Source organism: Aptenodytes patagonicus, chromosome 2 (assembly GCF_965638725.1).
Source record: "Aptenodytes patagonicus chromosome 2, bAptPat1.pri.cur, whole genome shotgun sequence".
In the NCBI taxonomy this organism is placed as follows: Eukaryota; Metazoa; Chordata; class Aves; order Sphenisciformes; family Spheniscidae; genus Aptenodytes; species Aptenodytes patagonicus.
In genome coordinates this window covers 118,636,098-118,662,699 of record NC_134950.1, presented here as the reverse complement: position 1 = coordinate 118,662,699, position 26,602 = coordinate 118,636,098, and the positions used below count along the sequence as shown (strand labels likewise).

At 38.1% G+C, this 26,602-nt stretch overlaps 1 protein-coding gene across 1 annotated transcript; it reads right to left on the bottom strand.

Moving 5' to 3' along the window:
• Window positions 1-1,210: 1,210 nt before the first annotated feature.
• NME8 (NME/NM23 family member 8) lies at window positions 1,211-19,383 on the bottom strand. The gene is made up of 15 exons (XM_076332297.1): window positions 19,351-19,383; window positions 19,201-19,258; window positions 18,171-18,277; window positions 17,056-17,127; window positions 15,254-15,370; window positions 14,581-14,647; window positions 12,639-12,718; window positions 10,888-10,980; window positions 8,242-8,399; window positions 6,736-6,914; window positions 5,500-5,644; window positions 4,089-4,196; window positions 3,166-3,317; window positions 2,026-2,170; window positions 1,211-1,433 (listed from the first exon to the last, which is right to left on the bottom strand). The coding sequence occupies exons 1-15, from the start codon at window positions 19,381-19,383 to the stop codon at window positions 1,211-1,213; spliced, it is 1,737 nt and encodes a 578-aa protein (XP_076188412.1).
• Between the last annotated feature and the right edge of the window lie 7,219 nt (window positions 19,384-26,602).

Below are 26,602 nucleotides of genomic sequence, written 5' to 3'. Positions count from 1 at the left end.
AAAGACTTCGTTCTTTCTGGACTTCACACTTATAATCAATGCCGTAAGTAAATTGCTTTAATTGAATGCCATTCTTTAGTATCCCAACCTTCAACAGACTCGGACAGCAAAAGTGAGAATATATCAGCTACAGAAGAATATTTGTGTTCTTCATGAAGGCCAGCCAAGTTAAACTGAGACAGGATACAAATTCACTAGTTTGGCAAGGAGGTATATGTCAAGAATACCTTTTATGTAAGAGCTGACTTTATATTTTACTTCATCTGATATATTTGAATTGAGTAAATGGACTGGAAAGGACCTTCTAATTTATTATCCTACCTGTGACAGTAATCGTTAGAAGATGTTTAGGGAGAGGATAAACAAACAATGCAAATGTTTTTCAGGGCCCTGAGGGAACCAATAGGCCTTAATAGCCCTGAGCAGTCTCACCCGCAATGCACACCCATACCTTCGGCCAACAGGCCCAGGAGCCCCATTTAAGCTCACACTTGGGCTTAATCCTTGCCTGAGCTGTGTTGCAGGAATACCTGTCTCTGGCCCTCTCGCCTGATGTTCCTGACTGGACCCTTGAATGGCTCCTGGACCTGGTTCATTACTTGCTTTATCTGGGATTGTTGATGGATGTGGCTACTCAGTTCTGCTTGGATGCTGTGGGGCTCCACCCCACTGGTGAGGGCGCAGTCTGTGCTGCGGTCGTGCTTGGCTCCTGGCTTCTTCTCCCTTGTGGAGCATTCCCACACTTGCTGTTGCTCCCCACCAATGTTGTAGCAGTGCCTCCACTGCCTTTCAGCATTTCTCCTTTGTAGGCTGCCTAAACTGGAGGACTTGATCCACATCACAGTGGACATGCCATTTAATAGTGTTTTAATGACCTTCCTTGACCCTGTTTTTTTAAGGTAGTTATATACAAAAACCTTAGACTCCTGGAACTATTGGAAAAGCATAAATCTGTTAAAGTGATAAAAGAAAAACTAACTACTAGGTATACATAAAGAAATCATTACTAACGTCAAACTTCTAGCAGGTATTACTTTTTACATTGATATGCTTTGCAATATGGCAAAGCTGATAACAAAAAACTGGCTGATAAAAAAATGGATGGAGTAGGAAAATACGTGTGTATATATAGTCTTAAATATAGGTGGTTGGGTAGACAAATGCGTCTAATGACATGAATATCAGTTTTCAGAGATTGCATCTTAATTGTTCAATCAATATCAATCTCTCCAAATACGCATTCAATGCTTTTCAGTGCATGTTCTCTATTAGATGATCCATGAACAGCATTAGACAAAATATCTTGTGCAAACTGAGCTCGAATTGATTCAGGAGAGGTCTCTTTTGCCAATTCTGGATCGGTTGGACCCATTAGTTGCCTCCACTCTTCCACAGCATTTTCCTTTGTTAAGATCATTATCACCGATGGGCCCCTGTAAAATCAATATAAGGAAGCTTTTACACTATTCTGAGATGCAGACTTAGCTTTGACTTCAGAGGTACCACAAAGGGTTATGATAAGCATTACGCTATCTGAATTTTGTTAAACTGTTTAAACTTTAAAATCTGTTTCTGAGTGTTTTGTTTAAGACAATATCCTGTATTTGAAAGCCAAAAAGATTATGATGATCAGCTATTTGGATTTAGACTTTTTGTCCTAAAAAGATTCTCACCCAATAATTTCTGAAGCAAGATAATACATACTGTTTTATCAACAGCTATACTAACAATATTATGAGGAAGATATTTGTCCTACATTGGAAGAACAAGGATTCCCTCAGAAATTAGTTCTTTTTTGAGAAAAAAATATCCAAAATAATAGTCACTATCCATAAGTTTGGAAATAATTTTAAATCTTCCTTTTAAAGGAAGAGCACTCCATGCTAGAAACCACTAAACTTACCAGAAAGAGTGACAGAGTGTAAAACCCTTAGCCCACTTTGGGTGTAACATGTTTGTTAGCACTGTAAATTCAAAGTTTGACTTATACTTACATACCTCAGTATTGTATAACGAGACACTTACTCAGTCATACAAGTCACTAACTGTTCAAAAAAGGGTTTTCCTTTGTGGTCCTTATAAAACTGTGTAGCCATTTCACGAGTTAAAGCTTCTTCTTTAATCTTTGAGATGGTAAATCCAGCATCTTGAACTTTTTGCATAATGTGGTCTAGGAGAATAACAAGTAAACTCATTCTTGATTGAAATAGTTTAGATGCAAAAAACCACCCAAACTTTAAAAGTTGCAGAAAATACTAGATGCTTTTTTAAAAAAATCACCAATACCTATTAAAATTTTACTTACAATATAAAACAATCATGGACAATATGACAAACACTTCAACAGTCCTCTAAAGTATACAGAAACCATTGTCATTGCACTAAGCCATCCCTATGCAGGTGACAAACCCAGACTGTTATAAACTATACCAGTAGCGTTCACTGCTGTTTCTCACATTGGACAGAACGTGGACTGTAGTTGTAATGCTCTATCACACACCAGCTGGCCTGCTAAAATCGATCTGGATTGTTACAAGAGGGGAAGAAAGACTCACAAAAGCCAATGATGAATTAACATTAGAAAGACTACTGAAATTTGTTAGGACACAGAAGAATGCCAGGAAGAGGCTCTGGATATAGGGTTTAAAAAAAGTGGCAGCAAAAATCTTTAAGGTAAGATTCCAGATTGTACATAGTGTTCTTTTTGCTTTGATCTTTCCTCCTTATTCCCTTTGTCTAATGGCAAGTTAAACTAAGGATGGGAATGCATCTAATTGAGCAATGACCCCTTTTGAGTCAGTAGAGATACCTGTCTGAAATAAGTAACATGAATTTGGAAAGCCTCTCTCTCCTTTGACTTAGAAGGATGCTGGGCAGCTAGTTTGCACAAGTGCCTGGCTTTTAAACTGTGTAACTTAGCTAAGAACTCTCTCACTTCAATTCACCACCATTCTTGCGAAGGAAGAGCTATAGGCAGCAAAGGAAATGTCACATTTGAGACCTCAATATGAATTATGCAAGCCCTGTAAAAGCATTTCTCTGCATGGAAAAAGTATTTCAGAGAATAAAAAGAATACATCTGACATGATTTACTGCAGTGTACATTGCCAATATTTTGTAGAAATTACATCACTAGACATAGCCCATACTTTCTAGATCACTTACCTTTATGCTTCTTAGCAGCAGCAGGTTTGATTAATGCCAAAGTGTGCTCCTGAGGGAAGAAGAACTGTAATTCCTTCTGAGCGTCATCGGGTGTAGAACTACCATGCAGCTGATCAATAGGTATGTTGTTGACTGCATACTTTGCACGTAAACTAAGAGTCATTAAAAGAGTGAAGTTACTTAAAGGAATAGCCATTTTGAGCTTTAACTATGACTAGCCTTAATCCCGAGAATACAAATTAATGTTGATGTGGCAACTTAAGTGCTTGATGATCTCTCTGTAGGAGTAGGAAACCTTCATTGTCTACAAAAAGAACAATCAACTTTTTAATTAACCACCTGAAATATGAACACTTTCCCTCCCAACTCTCATCTTGTTATATTTCCAAGATAATACCAGTTCTTTTTTAATGAAAGAGCACTTCTGTCAACAACAGGTAAGATGATACCACAGCAGTTTCTTAGAACAGTACGATAAGCAGGTAAAACTAAGATGTCCATTTATAAAATGTGTAGAAGAAACTTAGTCACAAATAAAATATTCTACTGATGCAAAGTTTTCATTAAGCTGAGAAAATAAGCATCTGTTCTGAAAAATAATGGTGCTATTTCAAGAAAAAAAATAATAAGAATGAAATATTACCAATATTTTTTCTCTGACTCAAGAGATCTCCTTTAATTTTAATACCTTTTTTTAAACTGAGCTTTTCATTATGTTTAGCAACCATTAGTTCTCAAAAAATGCTATAGTTTCTATGTGTAATACAACACTTCTTCCAAGAAAAGCTTAACAAACTGCAGAAATATATATCAGTTTCCAGATGATGGCACTATAGTTACACCAGTTGGAATGTGGTATTCATTGAGATGAGGAATGTAAAAGTAAATTGGAAGCTGTGAATGCTGGTTTACTATTGTATTACCTGTTCGGATTTTCCTTCTTAGCCTCTTCAACAGTCTTTGGGCCTAATAAATCTCTCCAGTGTGCTACAGCATTTTCTCGTGTTAGAGCAAGTATAAGAGTCGGACCACTGTAAAATGGGAAAACTGGCATTAAAAAAAAAAAATTAAACTCCGTAATTTGTAAAAGTAATTTGACTATATGTAGTCCAGGCTAGAAAAATGAGCCCTAGTATTGGACAATTTTAAAATCGATCTCTGTTTAAACAGCTACGGTCTGATAAAACCTTATGGGGCTTAAACATGAATTTGTATTTCAAAGTTACTGAATGTTACCACAACAGCAAGAATGTTATAGAATTGGGCTATGTCTTTATTATTAGACATAAAAATGCTGATCAGCTCCTAAGTTTTTGTCCCAGCCATATCCCAGTGTGTTGGTTTCGGCTGGGATAGAGTTAATTTTCTTCCTAGTAGCTGGTACAGTGCTGTGTTTTGGATTTAGTATGAGAATAATGTTGATAACACACCGATGTTTTAGTTGTTGCTGAGCAGTGCTTACACAGAGTCAAGGCCTTTTCTGCTTCTCACACCATCCCACCAGCAGGTAGGCTGGGGGTGCACAAGAAGTTGGGAGGGGACACAGCCAGGACAGCTGACCCCAACTGACCCAAGGGATATCCCATACCATATGACGTCATGCTCAGCATATAAACCTGGGGGAAGAAGAAGGAAGGGGGGATGTTCGGAGTGGTGGTGTTTGTCTTCCCAGGTAACCGTTACATGTGATGGAGCCCTGCTTTCCTCGAGATGGCTGAACACCTGCCTGCCGGTGGGAAGTAGTGAATGAATTCCTTGTTTTGCTTTGCTTGCATGAGCGGCTTTTGCTTTGCCTATTAAACTGTTCTTATCTGAACCCATGAGTTTTCTCACTTTTACTCTTCCGATTCTCTCCCCCATCCCACTGGAGGGGAGTGAATGAGTAGCTGTGTGGTGCTTAGTTGCTAGCTAGGGTTAAACCATGACACCCAACTTCATATGAAGGTAATATCCAAACATGATTTATTTTTCCTCCCCAAGGAATCCAGCACACAGCCTGGAGGAAGATTTCAGAGCTCTCCTGCAGACAACCTAAATGCAGCCTTCCAGAGCAGAGATCAACTGGTTTCACCCAAATTAATGGAATTGGCCACTGACTTCAACATCATACATTCAGAGATATGGAGTAGCTAGTAATTTTTAAAAATCTCATTTATTTATCTGCTATACTTGGCAGTTAGCTCATTATCTGCAGTTGTCTGATTCTGTTTTGAGTTTTACTAAACTCTCAGATACACAGGTATCTTGTAGCCATGTATTATTCAGGCTAATTATTCATTGTGAAAATTTCCATCTTATTTATAGATCCACATTCTCATTTTTCATTCAACATACCTGGTCATTTGCTCTAGAAGGACTGGGAAGTAGTCTTGATTTTCATGCTCTTTGTAAAATTCACGTGTTTGTTCTTCAGATAGGATTATTTCTTTCTGCATTGCTATTTTGAAGCCATCATCCTTTATTCTTTGCATGATAGAATCTGTTTAATATATCGAAGTAATGCTAAATTGCTATCCATTCATTAGTTTGCATACTTGTGAAGAAATGACATGGCCTTTCCAATCATAATGTTAAATTTTTACAGGTAAATTAATTTCCTAACTGAAGAACAGAATACTAATTTAAAGCAACTGCTAGAGGGCTTCAGTAGTTGCCTGGACACTCAGAAAGCTGATGCTCATTTTCTTAAGGCTTTCTCTCACTTCAGAAACCTCAGTAGGGATTTCTGAGTGAGAAATATTATATGTGTTACTATCATCAAAAGAAAGTCTAAGGATTTTGAATAGGTGGATATTCATTTAACTAAGTCTTACAAGACCACATGCGTAAGTAAGCAGTATTTGGCACAAGTCAAAATGACTCTATAATTACCTACACATGGACTGCAGAACTGCTGCTGTAAGCAACGTACTAGATAACAATCAAGAAAATAAATACACAAGGAGATGTCAAAATTGTAGTCTTTCAGATCTCTGTGTATAAGTTATTTCAAGTTAGAAATAAAAATGCTATCTAGAATCTAGGAAGAAATGCAAATATATGCCTGAGAAGAAAAGTAAACTTGTTTGGACGGAGCTTCATGCTAATGGGGTAGATTTTTTTACTTAATCTGTAAAAACATTGTCTGTATAGACCTGCCTTTGTGCAGCACTGCCTTATGCGGCATAGGACATCCTGGGTCAGATCCTTTTCACCTTGCCATTGATCTACCTTAGACCTGCCATTCAAGAATAATATCAGCTACTTTATTATGGTGGGAAGCATGATCCCCTATACTATACTTCGAAAATGCTTCTCTGAGAGGTCTTCTAGAAACATTCCATGCAAATACACAATCTAAAGACGTTCTTGAAAAATCAACCAAAGGAACAAAATAGCATTGACATTCACATTCTCAATATTACAAACATTAACTATTTAATTTTTTTCCTGACAAAGATTGCTGTGGACTTAATGCTGGGGAGACAATATAACCTAAGAACATTTCATTAATAGAGTCAGAATTTTTAAAATACAAAATATGAGACTTTTTATATACCCTAGATAGAAAATGTAGTTATTAACACTTACGTCGTCTTTCCTTTAAAAGAGAAGGTCTAATTAAAGCCAAAGTCTTTTCAACTTTTTGGTCTGTCTTCTTTATATCAAAATTCGGGAAAAAGAAGGCAAGCTGTCTGCTGGCATCTTCTACACTGTCTTGCACATCCCATATATTTAATATACTCTCAGTTTCCACAGTTCCTTCCAACCTAATGAGACACGAAGTAATACAGCATTTAAGTCACTGCATGCATTGTGTTAACAGTTGACTTCTTGAAGATGGACTTTCTTAAAGTTTAGTGAGACATAAGAATAGAATGCCAAATGAAGTTTTTATTAAATTCAGATTCATGATTAATGTTTCTGAAAAGAGAATTATTAATCTTCTCAAAAAGTGCCTTGTCATGTGCTATGAAAGAGAAATCTCAGCCATGCAGCTTTTCTAACTCCCCTCTAGCTTATTCAAAATAGTCTCTCTGTTTCACTAGACAGAATTACTACTGACAAGTGTACAGTATATAATGAGTGATCAATAAAAGGATTGTGCTTAGTTCATGTACATCATGATCATAAAAGCTACAGAATTGTCTTTAACAGAGATACTTCTCATTGTTACTTGCCTCTATTTCTAAGGTTTATTTAGCTATGTAAATACAGTCACCCTTGGCCACTTACAGAAAATGCAATATTCCCCAGTTGTACTAAATTAATGCAAAAAGGGATACAGCAGGCATCAACAAAAATACCAATTATTATGACAAGTTCTTTTTTGGAACAACATATTTAAATTCATGTTGCTTTAAGTAAATCTCTTGTCTAAATATAAAACTTAATCCAATATTTGAATTTTTGTGAGCACTCTCTTTATTGTGTGATACTGCATACACAACTATCATCCTCTTTAAAATTCTCTACAAATACTTGGCATAGGAGAAAAACAGACACTTCAAGATACCATGGTTGTGAACAGCTAATCCTTACAACGTTTTTATGCATCTGGAGAAGGGGGGAACAAAACCCAAAATCCTCCCACTTGTTTGCTGGCTTTTACAGAGTGGTCACAGGGAGCTCAGCATGCTTCAGGTGTCCCCTAGTCTCCCTTGGGCTGCATCTACAGCTTCCTAGCATACATAGGAGTAAACACGGGCAAGAGTGCAACCCTCAATGGGCAATGCTGGCAGTCACTTTGTCTGGACGAACTAGTATGAAGTGGAATTGCATGGAGTACATCAGTTTTGAAGTATAGCACTGTTCCCATCAGTCTGACAACCCATTCAAGGCTAGTTCAGAAATGGCAAGAGATCAGTGCCCTTTGCTTGTTGTCTTTACCTAGGAAGCAAGGAGTTTCTATGTTCCCACAGGAACTGTGATTGCATCTCTAGTGATGGTCTTGTGAAGGACCAGGTGAAGAACTCTGCCTATTCTCTGGACCCTGTGCACACGGGCACATGAGCGTCTGCAAGAATGTGCCTTGGTTTATGGTGTGCTCCGAATACTGTAACTGAATCGCATATACACATTTTCACTGGTAGTTACCTGTCTGGCTTCTCAGCCTCAGGCTCATCAGGCACACTCTCACTCGATTCATGTAGTTCTTTCCAGTGAGGAATAGCACCAGTTGCTTCTTTTTTAGTGATTACCAAAACATGGCATGGTCCACTCATCATGAATTGAACAAAAACATCAAAATCAGGCTAAAAAACATAATTTTCCCCTATGAATTGCAGGAACTCTGAGTTTATCATCAGAAATGAGACGACCATCCTTTCCAAAGTAATTCATAATCCCCATTCTAAAATGACATTCACATACATTACTCAAAATCCTGTCAAATGGTTTGGGAAGTTTTTTGATCAATCATTTGAGACAACACCACTATAAAATGTCTAAAACACAATTAATTGAGGTAAATGAAGTCATAAAATTACATTAAGCAAGTACCACATGTTCTTCCAGGTTAAAATGCAAATGACAAGAGTGAAGAAAATGATCTAGAAACTTGATGTGATCAAATGCTATGCTTGCAGTAGCACATATAGTGTGACAAAACAAACTGCAATAAGGTTCTAGGCATAATGTTTGAAACTAAAAATCCTGTAGCTGGCTGCAAATACAGAACACTGAGATATTTGCAAGACATTTGTAGGCTTTTCCTTCATTCTCTTTGCTATGTTCTTTTCAGTCCTTCAGTTTCAACCTTCAATCCTATAAATGTACATTTTCATCAGAAAATAACTTTTGAAGCTGTTGTGAGTTTTTAATCTTTTTTTTTCTTGTATGTCACCTTTTTCTTCAATATTGTGAATTTCCTCAAGTATATTCTCTCCTTTTAAATATTTAACTAAATCTTTTCTTTACCAGTCACCCTCATCTGATTGTGCATGATACTTATTTCCTTTAATAATACGAGGATGAAATATTCATGTGTGCTTTCAATTCATTGCTTTTCTCTTTCAGTTACCTTCACACCTATGCATAAACTTAACCCATTTCACAAGATGAACAAACTCAAAAGAGACAGAATGAATGTAAATACAAAAACATTTAGTACAATGCATAAAGGGAGTATCTATACTGTTGTGGCTTCAAAAGTACACTTGCTCACATTAAAAGAAATAGATGTGGCTATTAGATTTGGCTCTCCTGGCTCACCCAGCTTCATCATTAAAAAGAAACAATTTCTGCTTCCAGTTATATCTGAAGGTCTGTTACCCTGAGTCTCCATTCTGTTATAATAGGCAGCCTCTGGACCTTCAGCAAGCTTGCAGAGTCTTAAATCAGGAATAATTTTGCCCACTGAACACAAAGGAATCTATTTTCCCTATTGTCACTTTAACGTAATTATTTTTCAGCTTAGAATTACACTTAAAGAATGGCAAATAATTGGCTTCCAAATATGCATAGGGCCCTCTGAACCACTTCTGATCGTTCATAGTAGTTTTGTGGTTCTCCCTGTCCTAATGTTGGCTAGGATCTGCTGCAGTATAGTAGTGCTGCCATATATCAAACACTGCACACTTTTTCCCTGTCTTTGTTCCTCCCATGTCTCCCTGTACACCTAACTGATCTTAAACTTGGCTGCTGTTCCCATGAAGATAATTTATTTTTACGTCTATTTCAAAACTGTCTCTGTCTAAACTAGAATCCCAGCTTTGCCAAAACCAAGCTCTTCACGATTTCTTACAAGCTCTCCCTGTTACTTCCTTTTTAAACCATAGTGCAGCCATTGGGTGATTACTATCAGATTTCTTTTTTCCCTCTGTCTTCAGTAGGAACCATCTTGTCTCACTCTCTCTCATTTGGAATGCCACAGGAACACTTTCCCAGCTTCTCCTTTTGATTATGCCAACCCTTTAATTGATCCCTTCCATTGGCCCCTCTAATAATATCAAACAAGTTGTCGGCATATAATTCCAGCCTCTGTTTACCTTATGCAGATCTTAAATAGGAGAAGGTATAATATTTGCTAAGCAGCTTCATTTCTGTGATTCAGATCCTTCTGTAGAGTTAACTTTAGCTATCATACTGCCAGAGCACTTGACAATATCCAGGTGCTAGTTTGCTAGACCACTGCCATTTAATGGTGACCAGCATAATTTCATTGCTTTCTTGAACTTTCTGTCTGGCCTCAGCTATTTCTTGTCCCCTAATATAGGATAGGGCCAGAAAAATAAACTTCAGTGGAGATGCTTTCTCTTTCTGCCTGTGCACGTGCTTATTCCCAGTACTACCCCGTGATAAAAGCTGTAAAGAAGAAAAAACGTAATCTGTGCTATCACTTATTTTCTGGCTGGAAGACTATGCGTCAGATAGATACGTACTATCATATAGATGACACTGGATTTTGGTTTTGTGCTACATTTCGGCACCTAACAGCCTATGTTTAGGGCCATGATTAAGGGTCATACACATTCTGATAATGGAAAGAACTACAAAATCTTTTGGTATTTAATTGGAGTTCAACTTAATTTAGTTGGAATATTAGAGTGCTACCAAGCCATATTTGTATGAGTCGGTAAGAAAAAAAGTGAGATAATATCTCCTTTTTTCTATGTACTAAATCTACATTAATTCAGTTCTTCAACATGCTAAAAATTTACAAGACAAAGATTTGCAAACACGTATAGCTACAATGATATGTTTTACCTGTTCCTTTTGTTTAGGTTTTCAGTTTGTTTTTACCTGTTCTTTATTCCGGGCATAGAATACTCTGATTTGCTCTTCAGTTAGCATTTTCTCCTCTGCTGCTTCAATGCCAAATCCTGCAACTCTAATCTGCAATTATTCAGTTATTACTCAGTGGCATTTGAAAATAGATATATACAAAACCATATGTTATTGTAAATCTAAAGATTGATTGATTTTGGAAGTTGTTTTAAGTTGAAAATTCTCTGAAATATTCCAAATATAACTGCTACGTTTACCTAAATTAAAATTCCAGCTTTTCAAAGCACTTCACTAAGTTCAGGATTACAATGCCCACTAAGTCAAAGTTTGTGAAAAATATAGTGCAGTTCAATGTATACATTCATTCAGTAGTTAATAATCCCTTTTATTTAACATTGAATAAATTCATTTTAACCATTGTGAGTGATTAACATGCAACCACTTCTGAAAATATTATTATAAACTATATTATAATCATAGTAGTCATATAAATGTGTTCTTGTCAATAATTTTATTTGGCTAAACCAGTTGGCTTTAGAAACAGCAAATAAACAAAAATTAAATCTATTTTATGATTATCTATTTGAAGTTACATTACTGCCCTAAATTCAAATATGTGTAAGAGATGCACACTTACATGACCTACACCAAAATTCATAGTCCACCGGTACGAGTTTTATACCATATACCGATATTTAAACAACAAAGGCACTACCCAGCCCCAATACTGATCATATGCCAATATTAATCTGCTTACCAGCACTCTGCTCTTTAAAAGCCCCTATGATGCTGCTGAATGTTTCCAGACTGCCTTGACAAGACTGTGTGGAAACAGTATGGGTACACACCTCATAAGGCAGTGCAAAGGTAGAGCCAATTAGCAGCTGCTCAGCTCCAGCTAAACTGCTTTCAAGCACTGCCTGCTTTTTTTGCCTTTACTGAGCTTCCTTCCTTTCTGGCTAAGGTAGAGTAATTGCAGAAACAACCTATACAACACACTGATTTTCTTTCCTGCAACGGTCAGTGGCCATGTTATAACACTTTTTAAAAATTAGCACAATTTTTTCTTGATATGTAGTGTTAAGGGACATTTTTTGTAACAGAAACAGTGAGAAATTCCTGTAGTTGAAATGAGCATTACTATAGTATCATATTCTGGAAGGCAAAAGAATTTTTCTTTCGCTGTGTGATGTCTTAAACAAATGCTGAATCCTTGGATGCACCCTTGTGTACTTGCTGGAATCACGTTCTTCACTGCAGGAACAAATACTGCACTACTGACAAATATTAGTGTACAATTACTAGTGCACATGAATTAGCCTCACCATCTACACACATATATTGTCATATGTGTCTGCGTACACACTCTCTTCCGTAAGGAACTGGTTAGTTGATTTATGTGTGCCTACAATTCTTAAAGATGCTGTGCGAAGAATTAACTTCTCACCACAATTTCTAGTTCTCGTTTCTATTGCAATATGAGGAAAAAAAGACACTTTTCTGTTTGTAGATTTCACGTGTCGCTGATCAACACAGTATGAATCAATGTCATGCCTCACCTAGTGACATAAAATATGAAAGCAATAATGTCAATCTGAATACCATATTATTGCAGGTCAAAATTATCTTGCTTTTATCGTCCCTATCAGAGAAGCATTAACAGGTCTTGTTCTAAAGCCTGGGCATAAATTAGGATCTACTTAATCTTACATCTTGCTACTATGCCTATGCTAAATAGGATGAATGAATCTTCAAATTTTGTCTACCTTTTGTTTAATTTCCTCTACGCGTCCCTCTAAGACATCATCAGGTTTTATAATTCCAACAGAATATCTGACTACTTCTTCTAGGAAAGGGGAAAAAAAATGTGTCAATGAATACATTTATCAAAATAAACACACAACTGAATTTTCCATTACTTACAAGTGGGTTTCTCTAAATAATTCTCCATTTTAATGTTGAGATGGCCAAACAGTGGTTCCAAATAATAAGTGACTCCAACACTTAAAGCATGTCTTGGAGTCCAGGACTGTCCTTGGGCCATCCCTGGAATCTACATTCCTGATGAACCAGTAGTGTTTTGGGTCATATGGTGGAGAAATGGTTCACATGCAGCTAGGTGTAGTGGAAAAACTACTATTTAAGATATGTGCTGTGTCTAGGGAGCTCTGTATCTACAAGACTAGAAATGTGAAAGGAATGAATATTACTAAGGAAAATTCACTAAGTGAAAATCTGTATGAATATTGGAGATTTCCAGTAAAATATACATTTCTTGTTATAATAGATGTTTCTTTCCTTAGCATTGTGGATGCTGAAGCCATTTGCAATAAATAACTGTTGAAGTAACAAATGCTTGCTAACACAATCCAATGTTTAAAACAAGAGGTGTTCCTGGTTGTAGACATACAGTTGCAACATCCATAGCGTACAGATCCTTGCAAAATGACAGAAAGTGGTCAGAAGAGAATATAAACTACATCTTTCTTTGCAGAATCGGGTTTACATTTAAGCGTTAGCATGTAATTCAATCAGATCACAAACATTGTAGAAGAACTTGATAGCTCTAACGGAAACACCAGACTACTACTTGTTTCCAATACTAGAAAACACTCACAGGCACCTGCATGCACTAAGGAAAATATTACCACAAAGTGTTAGTGTATTATGGCTTCTGAGGGATCCCCTAACCTGAAGCTGAACCCAAGCTGAAAACTCTGTTCCCTGATTTTGTCGCACATTTAGGTTCTGTGGATTAGTGCAAAGTCTGTATGTAATTGCTAAAGGATTTATAATACTGTACTGCTAGGTCTCAGAGGATTTAAAGCTGAGGTCAGGAACATGTCACTTGAACCATACACTAAAGAAGACATGAAGAGGAAGGAGAATGGACACAACTTAATTTGTGACAGTGATCGAATGCCTTATCACAGGAAAAAAAAGCCAAGATAAAGAAGAAGAGAAAGGACAGAGGAGTTTATTCCATCTGAACATTGCCAAATGACATTCTGTGCATGTATGAAGCAGTAGGAAGCTTCAATAGCCACAGATAACAGTAAGAATAGAAAAGATGTAGGTCCCAGCTCATGACAAGCCTGAAATAAATCATAGACACAAGACTTATAAGCAGGATGGTGCATATTTTTCAACCTTTTTGGAACTTTATCCTACTATTGTGGATTTGTGCTCTTATGTAAGTCTGTTCTTTAGTGCTTAAATCTAGTCCAGTGAAAGAGTTAATTAAAAATAATCTGAAATACAAGGCATGCCATTCCTTGTGAGATTAACTCTTCCAATCTTCACAGGTTGCCCCCATCTTGGTGTTTCTGTAACCATACAAGGGTTAACAAGCACCATCTCAACAAAAGTACATAGCTAACACAGGGACTGTGTAGAAGTGGCTTTCAGGTACTAGTTTTACACAGGAAAATTCCTGGCACGTAGCACTGCGGCTATGTGCCAAGGGACCTGAATTCTGAAGGTTCCCAAAGGGGGGTGAAAACACTAATGATGACAGTCCAATATCTTAATTCCTTACAGAAGAAAACTTGCCCTCAGTTTGACAGCCTCAATCATAACCTCTGATGTTATTAACTCAAAGGAAGGTCTATTGGTGCTGGACATACACAATTCTTAATCAAATAACTAAAAAGACATTTGTTCTTTTTCTTTCTGTTAACATTTCTAAAATAAATCAAATATATTTACCTTCGGGCACCTTCTCCTCAACAGTCTCTTCTGATGATTTCTCTTCTAGGAAAACAAGTTCATCTACCTAAGGTAATTGTAAATACAGTACAAGTGTATCACCAGGATGAAGCTGAAGTCACCAAACACAGCTGCCAGATCTTTACAACGCTTTTATCTTAATGTAATAACATATTTGCTACGCAGGAAAGCGAGCAATTTTAGGAAAGACCTTGGGCTAACCTGATTTTCCTTAACTGAGCTACAGTTTGAAAAGTTTCCTTTTACTGTAAGCGGAGTTCTTTGATCTCCATTTTCACCCAAAACAAGCAATGAGACATGACTATTTCCCATGTCTTTGTTTCGTGTAATGCATTCTTACTAAATTATGTATGAAAAATACTCAGTCCTGAAAGAAAAAAGATGACTAAAACCTTTATGTGCTAGTGACATTTCATCCATCGCTCCATTTCTTGCATTAATAGGCTAATCTGTAAATTTCTTAAGTTTTTATAAAGTAACATTTAATGGAAATTTCTAAAAAAAACCCCTCACAAATGTCACTATACTGTCAAGAAAAAAATACAAAAAGTTAAACATGACATTACAGAAAATGCTATCACAGGCATTGAGAGAAACCATGTAAGTGTAATAAAAATACTCATTTATATTTCAGTATCTGTTTTGTGAGTACCTCGGCACGTTCCTTCTGTCCAGCTGTAATTTCCCTCTCTTCTTGCACTAGCTCTGTTATTTTCTTACTTATAAGAGGAGCATTTACACCTCTCACTATTGCAATAATTTTGCCATTCTGTAGAAGAGAAAATAACACTCTTGATGAATTTTCATTGCTTAGTTTACACATTAACTTGAATTTTGGAACATGCTCTATCTTGCTATTTTTTCCAGCAACAGGACCACTTCCTATGCCCACTGAAGTGAATACTACTACTCTGAAATCTACTACTGCCTCTACTAGTTCAGAATGAACCTTTCTTATTTTACTTCCTCCCTTCCTTTTCTGCCTCATTTCCTATGTTTATTTCTAGGCTCATCATTAATAGTATAGTCAGAAGTAAATGCAAATATGGAATTTACTAGCTCTTAATTTCTGTAACATGGAGTTTTCTATCTTTTCATTTGTGTTACATTTCAGTGCGTGCACTACCACGCTCAGGAGCACCATAGTGAAGCTAACTACTGGTGATCAAAGATACTGCCAACTTCATAGAATCACAGAATAGTTTGGGTTGGAAGGGACCTCTAAGGGTCATCTAGTCCAACCCCCCTGCCGTGGGCAGGGACATCTTCAACTAGATCAGGTTGCTCAGAGCCCCGTCCAACCTGACCTGGAATGTTTCCAGGGATGGGGCATCCACCACCTCTCTGGGCAACCTCTTCCAGTGCTTCACCACCCTCAGCGTAAAAAATTTCTTCCTTATATCTAGTCTATATCTACCCCCCTTTAGTTTAAAGCCATTCCCCCTTGTCCTGTCGCAACAGGCCCTGCTAAAAAGTTTGCCGCCGTATTTTTTATAAGCCCCCTTTAAGTACTGATAGGCTGCAATAAGGTCTCCCCAAAGCCTTCTCTTCTCTAGGCTGAACAACCCCAACTCTCTCAGCCTTTCTTCATAGGAGAGGTGTTCCATCCCCTTAATCATTTTCGTGGCCCTCCTCTGGACCCGCTCCAACAGGTCCGTGTCTTTCTTATGCTGAGGGCTCCAGAGCTGGACGCAGTACTCCAGGTGGGGTCTCACCAGAGCAGAGTAGAGGGGCAGAATCACCTCCCTCGGGCCTGCTGGCCACGCTTCTTTTGATGCAGCCCAGGATACGATTGGCCTTCTGGGCTGTGAGCGCACATTCACTTGGCAGCATTCAGATTCAAACTTGAAAGTCTCCTGAAAGTATCATTGCTCTTGGCCCTTAGTTGTGGGAGTTCAAATCCCAGCACCCTCAAGTTGAAAAAGCCCACTGCCTCATAAGTGAGCAGTGTTCTACAGTGGAGTCCTAGGAGCACAGTCTTTCTGTATCCATCAAGGAGAGATAATAAAGATATAATTCATTCTTACAATTGCTCAGGTGTGAAAAACGCAATTTTAGTTGTTTATCTTAAAAAACCTGAAGTGACAGGAAATGTAAACTCCTTTTCCCTGAGGGAAGGTGTGCATAAAATAATCGTTTCACTGTAGCCACATGTAGACATTTTATGTGAGGCAACCCTGAAAAACTTACACTGATTTCTCACTAACTACCAAAACTGTGGCTACCACAAATCTTCTGTAGCTGTATGTGCAGCAGTCGCGACACAAATGTGCTTGAGAACCACAGATTTAGGCACGGGAAACAGCCTCAAGTAAACAACATCTGATGATATGATCCTACATACTGTAAAATGTAAAGATATGATTTATACAGCTTCACATTTCTTCTTGATCTGCTGAAAAATTAATGCAAAAGTAGGCAGCACATTAAAAGAAACTGATGTGATGTACTTACAACACAAAAAAGAAACACAGGTTCACATTTATTCCTAAATGGTTGCAGAGTCGGAATGCTGTCAGCCTCTGCCTGAAGTCAGATGAAAAAGATTATTTATTTACATGTGTGTATGTATGCGTGTGTATATATATATATATATAAAAACCTTTTTGTGTGCAAGAAAACTGCAGTCTTATATACTTTGGCGTTACACACTCAAACTGCAGTCTTAAATATGACTAGCAGTCCTTATGGCACTTACTGGTGATGAAGAAAGAACAGGTTTGGTAACATGGGATTGGCCTCCCTTCGTATTACAGCAGCTAATCATGGAAAAATACCTTATCCTAATAATGTTTTCCCATGTAGGTTATAATAACATATATAAGTGAGGAAGTAGTCCATGCAGTCTTGACAGAAGAGATTATTCACTGTGTTAAGTTCTTTGTGACATGTGGTCAACTCTATGAAAGCACTTGAGAGAATCTCTGAACATAACTGCCTACTTTTTTGTGTATAAACAATACATGTATTTTCCGCAAAAATGCTTTGATCAGGCAATTGAAACTTTTCAGTAACATGAAAAAGGATGAGCTTGGTCAACATCTGCAGGAACTAAATCTGTGAAATAATGATATGATAAATAGGACATCTCCTATTTTATACTGCTAGTATAGAGGAATACTTTTACTATTATAGTTTAGTGATAATTTATTTTTTAATTCCCCCTTTTTGTTCTCTTAAAAATGAAATACAAGGGAATATTTGGGAAAAAGGTGTAACAGCATTTTTCAGGGATGTAAGAATTTTAAATGTGATAATAATATACAGGCTTAAAACTAAAAATCATATAGTCCAGCTTTTGAATGTTTCTGCAATCTCATCAAGGAAAACAGAAGTTGTGTGATATCAGCTTCCTTTCTATTATAGCTCCTTCCATATTTATTATCATTTCTAATCTACCTCTAAACAAAATCTTATGAGAAGATATGCAGAAGAAGAGGCAATCAGGCCAAAATTATGACCACTCAGTATAAGAACAGTAAAATGAAAGCTCTGTATATGCAAACAGATAAAAAGATATATTTAAAATAAAATGTAAATAAAGTTCCATACAGAATTTACATCCTTACCACTGCAAAATGCAACACATCGTCTTCACCAAACTCATTCTTCAGTTTTCTGAATAAATTCACCACAGCTTTGCAAGGACCACACCAAGCTTGATGCACATCTATTACTAAAATGTAATAGTTTGGAATTACAAACAGCTGACTTGTGGAACTTATAAAATGAGACATATTTATGATTGTATTGGAACAGTACTGGGAAGACGTTCATATGCATCTTTCAGTCCTCTCCTAGTCAATGAATGCAGCACGAACACATCAATGTATTCAGTGGATACATCACTGTTTCCTCTTTTATTTCAATTACTTTTGACATCAACAACCTACTTCACAACACTATTTGAGATGATTAATCCAAACAGCTACATTTCTCTCATATTCCTTTTCCTTTTAGTCATTCTTTTTCTTTTCCCACTGTTGATTTGCATTCTTATCTAGATCTTTGTTCTGCAGGATTTTTACCTCCATGAACCTATGCAGATCATTTCTTTCCCATTACTACTCCTCCGTAGATATGATCCCATTACAGATTTGTTCCTTCTACCCAAATACAATTCCTAGGAGACCTAGGAGACATTGTTACTGGACTGAGCAAACTGAAAACTGGGAATAATACACATCATAGAACACGCACTCTCAAGAATCCCGACCGATTAACTGCTAAGTACAACTGTACAATATTAATTTAGTCTGTACAAGATTTTAGGGAAAAACTTCCACAGAAGTGTCCTACCTCCTACCATACAGAATATCATATTGGAAAGGTATTTTCTAAACATCGGTCTGTAGCAGTGCATAAAATAATGGATAATATGATTTTTGACAAGTGTTTATTTATGAGAAGACAGTATATATTCATAAACACAATATATACATTTATAAATACATTCATGTAACCTTTCTTTAAAAGATAATATGGCACTAGTCTTCTAGATTTATGACAAGTACCTATTGAAGATGACATGATATATAAGTATGAAAAACTGTAAATGCCTTCATGAGAGATTAAACAGAAAATAGTAACAGTTAGTACCTACTACACCTTTTGTCAGCAACATTTCATCCCACTGGCTTTGATTGGTTATTATGGCCTGAAATAAAATGAATTGACATTTTAACATCTTAAAAAGGCAGAAAAAAATTTATTCATCTCTAGAATTGTTCAAGTAATTAGGATTTATACCTGGAGCTGGGTTTCTTTCTTCTTGCCTGCCATTTCCCTGTGATTATAGGAAACGTATCAAAATACAAAGCACATTTAACAGTTTTTTAAAAGAACGTGTGACACACAGAACTGATTTATATGGTTTTCAACACAGCGCTGACTTCTGATTCCCTTAAAAATTAACCAAACTGAAGCCCCTACAACAATGGCAGTTAACACCCCACGACAGAATTCTGTGGAGCAATATACAACTTATTTGCAAAACCCACATAGCAGAGGAAACAGAATAAAATTTAGTTTCTTAATCTGTTAGGGTCTTCAACATTTTTTGGCCTCAACAATTTTTCAAGCTTATAATTACCCTGTTCAGAATGGCCACAGGGACCTTGAATGGGATGACAGCTGCTGTAACAGTGGACCATTTCAAAAAAATATTGATTAAAGAGCTTCAACTCTAATGACATCAAATCAGGCTTGCTATCTTCTGGGATACATGAAAAGCAATGATTGACATGTGTCCCATAACTAAACTCCCAAAGTGAATCCTGGTGCATTCATCATTCTGTCATTAATAAAACATCTTTTATATTTTTTGCCTTTTTTTTTTTAATAGATAATTAACTATGAACTGGGCAGGAAAACTATCTTAGTTAAGTTACATACTTAACTGGATGAATTTGAGTTCAGCTTCCAAATGGAGCTTGACTGAATAATAAATGTTATCACTGGATCGGCAGCTTGAGTGGAGGTTTATAAAGGTCTTGATAGTCTTTGTCTTGGGGAAAATGAAAGTGCCACCTTGAACGTTACCTCTACTGGCACTGATATCTGACAAGTCAACCAGCAAGTACGTCCAGAGTTTGAACTATCCTGGCATTCCCACTGGAGCTGCTCCCTTTAGATCACAGACTGAGGCATAGTGGCCAATGTGAGAACTCTTGCCCTGATGCTTGTTTCACATTTCATCTAAAAATATTATTAAGGAATAAAATTTTAAATACAGGCTTTCTTCAAATCATTCAAACCAGGTAGCGAGACAGAGTCATTAGCGTGGCATTAAATTCAGTCCTTTAAAGACTTTGAGGAGATGACACTAACTATTGAAACCATAGGAAACTGACAGATGAAAATATGCCATATTAGTAGGAAATCTTCAGCTAAAGAACTTGTCTTCCATTGTTACCTACTGTCACTGAGCAATAAGAATCAATGTACCACAAGACTAGATCTACAAAACATATACCACATACATCATAATGGGCTATACTTCCCAATCGGTCTACATATGCTCCCCAATTAAAAATGTGCAGTCATGCATTCTCAGATGGTAAATGAAAGCACTGCAGAACAGACATACGATATGTATGCAAATACACAAATATACATATTAATCTGACATAGTAGCTGTACGAGACAGATGTGAAGATACACGTGACATCTATACTTTTTAATAAAATTTTCACATAACATTCTCCCAGTAATACAGTCAGTATTACACTGATAAAACGTGAACAGACAAGCACATTTTCTCTGTTATCTATGATACAGGCAACATGCTTCTCTAACCTTGACACAAGGCTTTTTGCTATCCACACGCTACACCTCTTACCACAGACTTTACAAACAAAACTGCTTCCTCAGACTATTCACATATAAAAATTGTGCACCTGGGTGCACACTCAGATACACTGTCAAACTGACATTCAAATATGCATATTCTTTGCAGATAGACAGTCAATATCTTAGCACAAACCTTCATACACATACATACACGAAAATATCCAAGCGCTTGTGAGATTTTGACATGCACCTGTGTATATGTACCTACATACAGACACATAGTTCCCTGTGCATAAGCACTTGTGTATGACAGCAGGTCCCTGCATGTTCCTAGGTAGCACTCTGATGGACCATCTGCTCCCTACCCTTGAATTCTATGAAACTGGATAAAATACGAAAAATCACAGATGGAAAACAGTCACTGAGGTACACCACACTTCAGCTTGCACACACATGCACGCCTGCATGCTTCCACAAGCACATGCAAAGACTCACATCCTTCTGCAAGCATCCAAGCGTGCAAGCACGCATCTCCGTTATACAGATGCGCACTCATCTGCGCAGGCCCTCTCCATGAGCACGCCTGGGCGTGCACGAATGCATGGACGCACTCTTGTGCATAAGTCCCCCTTCTGCATCCACACACACGCACACAGAAACATGGATAAGAGGACAAATGTGTGGACACACGGCAGCTCATGGGCAGCAGGCTATGCAGGTTCCCATAACCAGGATGCTCAGGTGCTCGTGCACCCAGTGGTTCAACACACACCCTCCACGACAAGCACGCTGTCGCACAACGGCTTGGGTGCCTGCACACCCCTAAGACGGGGGCCCATCCAGGAGTAGACGGGCACCCCCAGCCCCACACCTGCGTGTGCACCTTGCCCCTGTCCTGGACCAGCCACTCTCCTGGGGACGCCCGGTGGCCGCCCACCTGTCACCCCCCAACGGCTCTAACTGCCTCCCCGGGCTGTTACCCCACCCCAGCCCCCCCCCCCCCCCCCCCCCCCCCCGCTCTGTCTCCAAGGGTCGTTTTTCCCCCATCACCCTCTTTCGCCAGTCTGGGGCTGACACGGCATGGGGAGCCGAGCTGTGGGCATGCAGAGAGGGGAATGGGGAGGGAGCTGGGGGGAGCAGGGGTCGGAGGAAGCAGCACCGTTTCCTGCTCTGTTTCTCCTCTGTTTCTCTCTCCCTAGGCAGAATCCAACCTTAGCCTTTAAAATGTGAGAAAATTAGTCTTGGAACCTAATTAGCAATCCGTCTTCTCTCTGTGTTATTTGCAAATTGTGAGACAATGGAGACGAAAAGAGGAAATTTTTTGTGGAAGTCACATTGACCAAAGGAGGGTCTTGAAAGCCAAATAACCATGACCGCTCACACTCACTCACTGTCAATGCAGGTCTGTGACCACACCAGTTCAGAACAGAGTATCATTTTTCAGATATAAGCTTGTATCTCAGCAGCCCCAAAAATGCACAGAAGATAAAGGTGAAGTTCATTTATGCAGGTAGAAAGCACGATTGGTCCAGAGTACGGTGTAGCTATTTTTATATATAGATAAACTCTTAAAGGCATCCCAGCTGATGAGAATTTCTTTGTGGTGGTATAGGTTTAAGAATGATTGCAAATCAAATGTAGGTGTCTCTAAACTGTTCACATTTCACATATGTCTGTTGTTCCTCATTTATAAATTGTCTGTGCTTCCAATTTACTTCTGAAGCCCTGTCCAGGCATACTAAATGCTGTTATGTGTATCTACCGCACCTTAAGAAAATCTAGTTTCAGTGACTTTCTTGTCACTTTTCTTAAGCTTTCTGGGACTGCTCACCAAAGCATGACTTGCAAAGCCCCTACTGAAGAGGTAATTTTATTTCCTGAAACTAATATGAAGAAAAAAGTAGGGTAACAGCACTTAAAGCAGCTAGAATAGATGTTCTTTCTCACTGTTAAATTATCCCAAGTTGACGGATATTTGTTCTGCAGCAGTGTGAATGAGGCAACGTTTCCATAGAGCTGCAAAAATTTTCAATACTGAGATTGTGTTATGCCCTAACAGCTTGGATTAGATTGATCAGGTGGCAAGACAGATTTCGCATTCAGATCAGAAATAATGCATTTATATAGCCAACACTAAATCACTTCCTACTTTTTTTTACTGGAAAACTCTAGCTTTGGTACTAGTATAAACTCTGCATTGGCCTGCTTGGAAGTGGGGGAGTGCACTTGAACAATTTTTCTTTTCCTGCATGAAGTAGGAAAACAACTTTTGAAACCTTAACAGGCTTACAAAATTAGAAAGAACTACAAAAGATGAGATATTTAACCCACCCGGCATGTGGAAGTTAAAGCCCCAAAACATAGGTTATGTTTTTGGGGTTTCCTTCACAAACTGTTAACTTCTTTATCCAGACCACTTCTTCATGGACACCCACTTTTTTATATATTAGAAAAAGAAGAAGTCTTGAAGAGAATGAGGTAATGCTCACATACCAAATGTTAAAAGGCTGACGCAGCCTGTCCTTTAACCGCACTGCTAGAATGGATTATATGTATGCTTTAGATATCACAAAATATTTAATGTAAAAGGATCTCATTCATAAATTTGGTATTTTAAAATATTGGACTTGAAAGAAGAGGTTGATTTTCACTGAACCCATCCCCATCAACACATTTGCAAAATTTAGAAACAAATAGTAAATGAAGATTGGAGTTGTGTCATTTGTTTGCTAATCAGCAGCTGAACATCTTCTTGAGTCTCATGCTGTGCCTCCCTCATTTTTTTTTCTGATAGTTAACATTTCAGTGAGGAATTAGGTTTACATGTTACTGTCTAGTAATTGTTGGGTAAAGGTATATACCTGATTGGGGATGGGGTAGGAAGGAAGAGAAGTCAAAGAGTAAGGGCCTTGAACAAGGAAAAATGTCTTCTCCAGCTTTTTATCTTTAACTTCTTCCTTTCTATACACTTGATCACATTGTACTAGTGTGAATTTATTTGGGGAATAACAGTCAACGACTGTTTCTTGTCGGTCCCTGGGATGATGTTTAAAACATCATGTCTACTGAGACATGAAAGCAAGACCTTGATTGGAGGTTGTACCTGATTTCCATGTCACTTTTTTTCCACCAGACAAAGGACTTTCTTCTGTCAGCATGTTTTAGCTGCCAACTTAGGCAGTTTCAGTGCAGCTTGTTGATTTTATATGATGTTCTTCAATAATAAACACTATCAAAAAACTCTGCAAGTCTGCACTTTCAGTGGAACAAGTATAATAAAAAGATGCTTCTTTAGGTTAGTGTGATGGGTGCGCTCGACCCCTGACCAGACTGGCAGTGGTTTGATGCACACTCCAGAAGAGGTAAAGGCCTGAGCCATAGCCAGGCATGAACTCCCCTAGTTTCAATCTGTTCTCTGAAAACCCACAAAGGGGCAGAATGACCCACTGAGCATCGATGCATATGAGCTTGGATTGCCGATCATGCGATTGACACATGAATAGCAGGTGGCTTTTCCAAGACTCATTTATCAAGGAACAAAGAAAGTTGTGGGTACAAGGAGTCTCATGCATATCTTTTCCATCACATGTAATTTGACTACGAGCCAACCACTTATTCCATAAATATGACAACCTAGGTGAGCCTCCTTTGAGCTCTCCCTGCTAGGCAGTGTGGCTGCGTGGCAGTGATCTCCCCTTGAGCAGGGACACCTCTCAAGGTTGCTCCTCAAGGCAGAGAGACCTTTTACCAATGACAGATCTTTGGTAAGTGACCGATATTGCACAAAACCTTGTAGTATGGTAACTTTGATTTTGTCTTGGTAACTTTGATTGCATGCTGAATTGATGCTAATGAAACATTGCACGTACAATCCCTTAGACATAAACCGTTGACCAAGTCTGAGACCAGGTTTGGACCTAGCCACACCTAGACTCCTCTCTGAGAAGGAGTTTAGGAAGCAAGGGTGGGCCACTCTGAAGCTTGTGACTCAACGGGAGGGTCTTCCTTACCCTTTGTGTCTCCGGTCTCTCTGTGAGTCATTCTAACTCGAGTGCAACTCAATTTTCCTTTGTATGTTTCTTCCATGCAGTAATTAATAGAATGAACCTTGCCATCGAGGTTTGTTAAGTTGCACTTTTACAACAGCATATTAAACCCACTTTTGCTAATACCTTTGACGGTGATTCTTTAAGCGATCTAAATCACTCGTTTTTGCAACAAACTGGCATAGTCGGCAGGATCCTAAATCAGGATTCGTGACAGAGCATATAGTTCTGTAAAATTCTTAATGAATTTAATGATGACATACTTAGCTTATCCAGACCAGAACTTTCGGTGGTCATTATAAAAGGCTTCAGAGAAAAGGGGTTAGGAGTTTACTGTCTTTTTTTTCTGAATCAAAATGATTCTGTAAGTATACTGAAAATATGTGATGGGTAAACAAAAATGGGTTCATGATGAATGACTACGTAATTTTTCTGAGTAACTTTAAAACTATTTCACTCCATTTTGTGCATACCACTTGATTTCAGGTCTGCTCTTTGTCATGAGTTGTTAATGCCCAGAGTGACTTAGTTTCAAATGACTAACATTCTTTTACAAAGTAATGAAAACCAGTTGTAGACATTGCTGAGACTTGTAACCCTTGAGACAAAACTAGAGATGGGTTTTCCCTGCAAGTCAGTCTTTTTATGTGCCCTAGTACAGGCTCGGATGCCAGTGCCTATGTAGCTGTGATAACTACCTGCTAGCAAACACACTGGAGACCTTAACCACATAATTTATAATCTCTTGTGATCTCTTCTGTAGCTGTGTAGTCCACATGCATGTCGGTACTGCAGTTTAGTCAATCTGTGCCTTTTGCTTGCTAGATTTCCTGGATGTGTCCTGGTGTTCCTCCTGCCTCTCTGCCTGGATTCACTCTAGGATTGCTCATGATGAAAGAACGTCTGACCTTCCCAGCTCTTCTGCAGAACTGTTCTTAGCCTGGCAGTGTAGCAGTCTGTGTAACTTGAAAGCTCTGTATGCGTGTCCTGGCTTTCTCTGCATCAGCCATAAGTAGACCATGGATCTGACAGCAGTGGAAGAGCTTTCTGATTTCTTGTATTGTTGTGGAAAACAGAAGGAAAGTATGTGAAATGGTGGACATTTTCATCTCTTGAAAACAAAAATAGCTGTTATGGTTCAGAAAGTTGCAAGACTGAAGAACATGATGCTGCTGCAAGTGCAGATCTTGATTGCACAGACCGTTGCTAGTGCAATAGTTCTGTGTGGTAGAACTATATTGATAAACAAAGAAACAGCATAAAATAAATTAATAATCTAAGAAATCTTCCGTAAGGACTTACTGTGACACACCAACATGTGTGCTCTCAAGGTGAGAGACCAGATGACTTCAAAAACAGGCAGTTAGCTTCTAGGCGGCAGTCCAAGACTACTACAGGTTACAGTTGTGGAGGTTTGAGGTGTAATTAATATTAGTTTTGCCCATAAATGGTAACTAACATAATGGAATTGTCAGCTTGCTTTCAGAGAATGACCTGGCTCTGTCAGTGGTAGGTACATCTACCTAATTTGCCCTGAAAACAACATGAATGATAACCCTAAAGGATGTCACTAACACATAAACTTTTGCACACTTTGTACCACAAAAGAGAGGTTCATGAAAGTGGAATACATAGAAAACGTGCAGATGAAAAGGAACTGAGAT

What these genes read in the sequence shown, in the direction of transcription:
- NME8 (XM_076332297.1), bottom strand. Translation starts at nt 19,383, where the DNA reads ATGGCAGGCAAGAAGAAAGAAACCCAGCTCCAG. An exon ending in GAGGCTGAGAAGCCAGACAG is followed by an intron (nt 6,915 to 8,241) that starts GTAACTACCAGT and finishes GTGTCTCATTAG; the next exon opens with GTTGGAAGGAACTGTGGAAA. An exon ending in TTAGTGACTTGTATGACTGA is followed by an intron (nt 1,434 to 2,025) that starts GTAAGTGTCTCG and finishes TTGATTTTACAG; the next exon opens with GGGCCCATCGGTGATAATGA.